A 6,324-nucleotide genomic window follows, 5' to 3' on the forward strand; every position below is an offset into this window, starting at 1 on the left:
TGGTAGTGATGATTCTGTCTGACCAATCAGTGATCTGCAGTGTTTCACGTCACATTTTAGTATCGGTACGGTACGCTTGGAACCTCAACAGAGGTGGTACCATTTAAAGCGAGCCGTACCGTACCGTACCATGCAGTGGAAATGCGCCATAAGTGAGCCGTACCGAACCGAGCCGTACCGTACCATGCAGTGGAAATGCGCCATAAGTGAGCCGTACCGAACCGAGCCGTACCGTACCATGCAGTGGAAATGCGCCATAAGTGAGCCGTACCGAACCGAGCCGTACCGTACCATGCAGTGGAAAAGCGCCATAAGAAGTGCGTATTAAAGTCTTATCCATAAACTCTCGCTCTCTCTCCCCCATTATCATCAACATACAGTACACAGCGAAGTACACAAAACACTCGTTACAACTAACAGTAAACAAATATATACACACCTTTTCAGTGGGTGCTAAATAAACTGGTAAACCTTATATCCGTAAAATGACTCGATGAGCTGTCATAAAGTGCGCGCTCTCACTTTCATTTCTGCCGTGGTCAGTAACGTTAGTCCTGTCGCTCTGGAGACCATAAGCTGGATCACGAACAGTACAGATCCATCCTCGAGTAACAACGAGAGTAAATGAAGACTGCTATGTTCATTCTTACATCCAACAACAGCACACCTCAATCGCTTAGGAGACATTCTTGTCTACAGCTGCTCAAGCGTCGAACTATGGCGGACTCTGTGTCCAGCTCACTCAGGGCGGGTCTATGCTCAAACTGAAGTGTCATTCAACCGTCGTGGGAGGGGCCTGTGCAATTCTACGTCACATTGCACCGAATCTGAGAACAGCTCATTCTGAGACGGTGCTTATGATTTATTGAGATTGTAAAAAAAACACTGGGTGGATTTTTATCATTCTAGGGTGGTTTTGCTCACACACTGCCAACACACATTTATGTGCAAACACCATGTAAAAGTGAATTTTGCATAATAGGTGCCCTTTAAATTGATCAGTAAAGACATTTAAAATGTTACTTTCAAATAAATGCTTTTCTTTTGAACTTTCTATTCATCAAAGAATCCTGTAAAAAAAAAATGTATGACGGTTTCCAAAAAATGATTTACTGTTTTCAACACTGATAATATTCATAAATGTTTCTTGATCATCAAATCATCATATCAGAATGATTTCTGAAGGATCATGTGACACTGAAGACTGGAGTAATGATGCTGAAAATTCAGCTTTGATCACAGGAATAAATTACACTTTACTATATATTCACATAGAAAACAGCCATTTTAAACTAATAATATTTCACAGTTTTTACTGTATTTCTATTAAAATAAATGCAGCCTTGGTGAGCAGAAGAGACTTCTTTCAGAAACATAAAAAAAAAAAAATCATACGGACCCCAAACTTTCGACCAGTAGTGTAAATGACATCTTACATTAGTGACGCGTGAGGAGTCAGCATCAGATAAAGGCACAGGCTGTGATGCGCTGAAGTGATGTGGGCTCATGTGGCTGAACTGATGCTCATATAGTCAGAGCAAACTCATCTGTCGTCATTCATCTCTCTCCGCCAGCGATCTGTCCCTCTGTCTGCGCTGGGATAAAAACTGCTGGACCACCGACGGCCAATCAACAACGTTCTCCACGCGCACCTGACCTCCACACCTGGACATCGGGATCTGACCACCTGCACAGAAACAGCACACGACTGCTTGAGAATGACACCTGGCCATGTCTACCCAACAAAATGCTTAAAATGTGATATTACATAATATTTACAGTACAGGTCAAAAGTTTGGAAACATTACATTTTTTTATATTTTTTGAAAGAAGTCTCTAATGCTTATCAAGGCTGCGTTTATTTGATCAAAAATACAGAAAAAATTGTAATATTGTGAAATATTTTTACAACTTAAAATAATAGTTTTCTATTTGAATATACTTTAAAAAATAATGTATTTCTGTGATGCAAAGCTGAATTTTCAGCATCATTACTCCAGTCTATCACATGATCCTTTAGAAATCATTCTAACGTTTTGATTTATTATGAGTGTTGGAAACAGTTCTGCTGCCTAATATATTTGATGAATAAAAGGTTAAAAAGTTCAAAATAAAAAAATATTTTCTAATAATATAAATCTTCTTTACTATCACTTTTTAGCAATTTAACACATCCTTGCTGAATAAAAGTATTGATTTACTGCAAAAAAAAAAAAAAAAAAAAAATTACTGACCCCAAATGACTGACCAGTAGTGTATATTGTTGTTACAAAAGATTTATATTTTTAAAACATTTGCTTCTTCTTTTTTTTTATTTTTTATTCATCAAAGTATCCTAAAAAAAAAGTATCACAGGTTATAAAAAAATATTAAGCAGCAGAACTGTTTCCAACTTTGATAATGAATCATCATATTAGAATGATTTCTAAAGGATCATGTGATAAACTGGAGTAATGATCCTGCAAATTCAGCTTTGCATCACAGAAATAAATGATCATTTAAAGTATAATGAATTGAAAACCAGTTATTTTAAATTGTAATAATATTTCACAATATTACTTTTTTTTCTGTATTTTTGATCAAATAAATGCAGGCTTGATGAGCAGAAGAAACTTCTTTCAAAAACATTAAAAATAGTAATGTTTCCACACTTTTGACCTGTACTGTATATATTCATGGTTTTTTTTATGCATGCAACTTGTCATTTTTAAATATAAAAACGTAATTCATGAGCATTCACCGGGATTATGCTGTGCATTTTAAATGCATAAATATTTTTTGATCATTCACTCACTCAAAAGTGGATGCAGTTTCAACGCATTTACCAGGGGTTGTACTATTCCGTTTCCAGTTTAGATAAACTAAACAATTTCAGAAAAGCATCTTCAACTATTATGCTCTTTATTTAAACCATATAATATAATATAATAATTCATGTATTTATTTACTTATTTATTTAACGCAGCAAAGGCTATTTTCATGGCAAACTAAGAGTAACAACAAACAATAAATTGTTAAATTAAATATAATAATTTAACAATATTTTTCTTACAACAATATAAAGATATAGCAATTATATAGGCTCTTTCTGTTTGATATTTAACAGAAAATATTTTTTTTCCCCCAAGAGAAGCGTTTTAAATATGTCCAATGTAATTTCTGAATGACACCATTTCTTAATTAATAATATAATAGGGGACGGGGTTGGTTTAAAATTGACCACATGAATTAATCTTCTGCCAGAGTGAAAGTGAATTTTGTCTGGTAAATGAGATGCACTTGCCCTCCGGGAGGATCTGCGTCCTCTTGTTTCCTCTGACCCAGCTGACAGACGCTTGAGCCAGTCGATCTAGAGAACGAGAGTCGGACAAGCCTTCAGCGTCTTCCTCCTCGTTCATCACATCACGACTCTCCGCGCAGCAGATCTTCCCTGAACAGAGAACATGGAGGACTAAGTCTACCTTTTTTTTAATTATCTGGCAGAAACAAACATGCAAATTAATGCTGGGCGGTATAACGGCTCATACTGAATACCGGTGTTTAATTTTGTTATGATATGGATTCTTAACACACCGCAATACCGGTGTATGTCGCTTAAAACAACTGTGGTGATGCACAGATGTGTGTGTTACTAAGCGTGACGGTGAAGATAGAGAGGTTAAACTATAATTGATAGCTGTCAAATTATATTACAGTGTTCCCCATACATTGGTTCACACTATCAACACTGCCCGCCACAAACCCATCTTCCAAAAGGCTTTGACATCGCTGAATAAACACGAGCACTGCACGTTTCAAAGTCAAAACGCGGCACAGGTGTTTATATGAATGTATGTTTGAAGGGAACTGACTGTCTTTAGAAACGTTTCGATGTGATTTTCACTGAATCTTTCTTCATCTTTCCTGATAATGCAGCTTTATGAGCGCCTCCTGCTGGCAACTCTTTGTAAACAGCATCATTTTGTGGGGCCATAATACTACAGTTTTTCTCGATTGTTTACACACATTTTCTGGTACTTGAGACACAATGACCACAACATGTAACTCATTCACCAACCCCCTGAACCAATTCTGCTAAACTACAAGCACAATTCCTGCTTTACACTCAAACTGCAGTTCTAAAACACACTTTTTTCAAAACACTACACACAATTCTCTGCTTTTGACACAATTTTCATGCAGAAAATCTCTTGTTTTCACAAGGAACACACTGCCATTCAAATATGCACACTGACTCATCACATGGGCAAACACCCGTCACACAGGTTTACAATTAGCAATCAGAGCTTTAGCATAAAAGGGCAACAGGTGAGCTCTTCAATGGAGCAATGGATGCCAACAATGGAATTTTTTTTTTTTTTTTTTACTGTAACTGTATACAGTCAATTCTTCTGTTGTTTTGTATGTAGACCACTGTATGTACAACTTTGTGTTGGTTGGGAGGTACACTGTGTACATTATTTTGTGGGAAAAATACAGTTTTTCTCGATTGTTTACACACATTTTCTGGTACTTGAGACACAATGACCACAACATGTAACTCATTCACCAACCCCCTGAACCAATTCTGCTAAACTACAAGCACAATTCCTGCTTTACACTCAAACTGCAGTTCTAAAACACACTTTTTTCAAAACACTACACACAATTCTCTGCTTTTGACACAATTTTCATGCAGAAAATCTCTTGTTTTCACAAGGAACACACTGCCATTCAAATATGCACACTGACTCATCACATGGGCAAACACCCGTCACACAGGTTTACAATTAGCAATCAGAGCTTTAGCATAAAAGGGCAACAGGTGAGCTCTTCAATGGAGCAATGGATGCCAACAATGGAATTTTTTTTTTTTTTTTTTACTGTAACTGTATACAGTCAATTCTTCTGTTGTTTTGTATGTAGACCACTGTATGTACAACTTTGTGTTGGTTGGGAGGTACACTGTGTACATTATTTTGTGGGAAAAATAAAATATACTTGTTACTTTGTATTTGTGTGTTCTGAGTATAAAAACAATATTCTCAAATATTTACAACACACTTATGTATGTACTGTCTGTAGAGAGTGTAACACTGAACAAAAAAAGGCCTAAGTCATTATGATGAATGGAGAAGAAGTGTTTTGCATTCATCATAGTGTTTTACATTGAGCACATCTGTGTTCAACTGGTTCTTATAAATGTCTATCCATATGATGGTTTGTGTGTGTCATTTGAAAACAAAATACCATTTTGAGAAGAAATAACATTGTTTTGAATGTAAAGTTTCATTTTGCAGGAGAATTGAGGGGTTTTGCCCATTGTGTGTGTGTTTTTGGATTTGTGTGTAGAGTTCTGAGAATATGAGGCATGCTTTCAGAAAATGTGTGTAAACAATCGAGAAAAACTGTAAAATATACTTGTTACTTTGTATTTGTGTGTTCTGAGTATAAAAACAATATTCTCAAATATTTACAACACACTTATGTATGTACTGTCTGTAGAGAGTGTAACACTGAACAAAAAAAGGCCTAAGTCATTATGATGAATGGAGAAGAAGTGTTTTGCATTCATCATAGTGTTTTACATTGAGCACATCTGTGTTCAACTGGTTCTTATAAATGTCTATCCATATGATGGTTTGTGTGTGTCATTTGAAAACAAAATACCATTTTGAGAAGAAATAACATTGTTTTGAATGTAAAGTTTCATTTTGCAGGAGAATTGAGGGGTTTTGCCCATTGTGTGTGTGTTTTTGGATTTGTGTGTAGAGTTCTGAGAATATGAGGCATGCTTTCAGAAAATGTGTGTAAACAATCGAGAAAAACTGTAAAATAGTTCAAATTGTAGAACATTCTTCAGATTGTTCACATGCACAGAAATATTTGCTGATACACACTGATACAGATAAAAAAAAATAAAAATCACCAAACAAGTCGGTGCAACATATGCACAGCAGATATACATTAGACTGAACAAAAATATGCTCACAAAAAACAGTAAACTCAAAAAGATTAGGTTTGACAGGTGACACATGTGTCGGCCAATCAGCTCATGTAGTGTCATCTTGAATGGCAGTGTTTTGAAATGGCAAACATGTGACTTTATGTCAGATTGCTGTGTCTTATGCAGAGAACCGTGTTCAGCGCGTTTAAAAAGTGCCATTTTGAATTGCAAAATGTGTGTAAAGCAGAAAATGTGTTTAGACTTCTGGAGACTTGAGAAGAGGTTTTGCTCTCCGTGTGTCAGTTTAAATAATTGTGCTGTGCGTGTCATTTTAGTGTGTTAGCAATTGGAAAAAACTGTAATACTAATGTGGAATTTGCGACAATATTCACTCTTGA

At 36.0% G+C, this 6,324-nt stretch overlaps 1 protein-coding gene across 1 annotated transcript in view; it reads right to left on the reverse strand.

Moving 5' to 3' along the window:
• Positions 1–323: 323 nt before the first annotated feature.
• trpn1 (transient receptor potential cation channel, subfamily N, member 1) overlaps positions 324–6,324 on the reverse strand; it is a gene marked incomplete at its 5' end in the record, with an annotated part of 45,261 nt that continues 39,260 nt past the window's right edge. Inside the window, 2 exons of the mRNA XM_084423849.1 lie at positions 324–1,687; positions 3,284–3,430. Of these exons, the coding sequence (XP_084279975.1) occupies positions 1,554–1,687; positions 3,284–3,430 (281 nt within the window). The 3' untranslated portion in view covers positions 324–1,553. The remainder of the gene's footprint in view (positions 1,688–3,283; positions 3,431–6,324) is intronic.

The sequence above is a fragment of the Rutilus rutilus genome (assembly GCF_951802725.1).
Source record: "Rutilus rutilus genome assembly, chromosome: 11".
Taxonomy (NCBI): Eukaryota; Metazoa; Chordata; class Actinopteri; order Cypriniformes; family Leuciscidae; genus Rutilus; species Rutilus rutilus.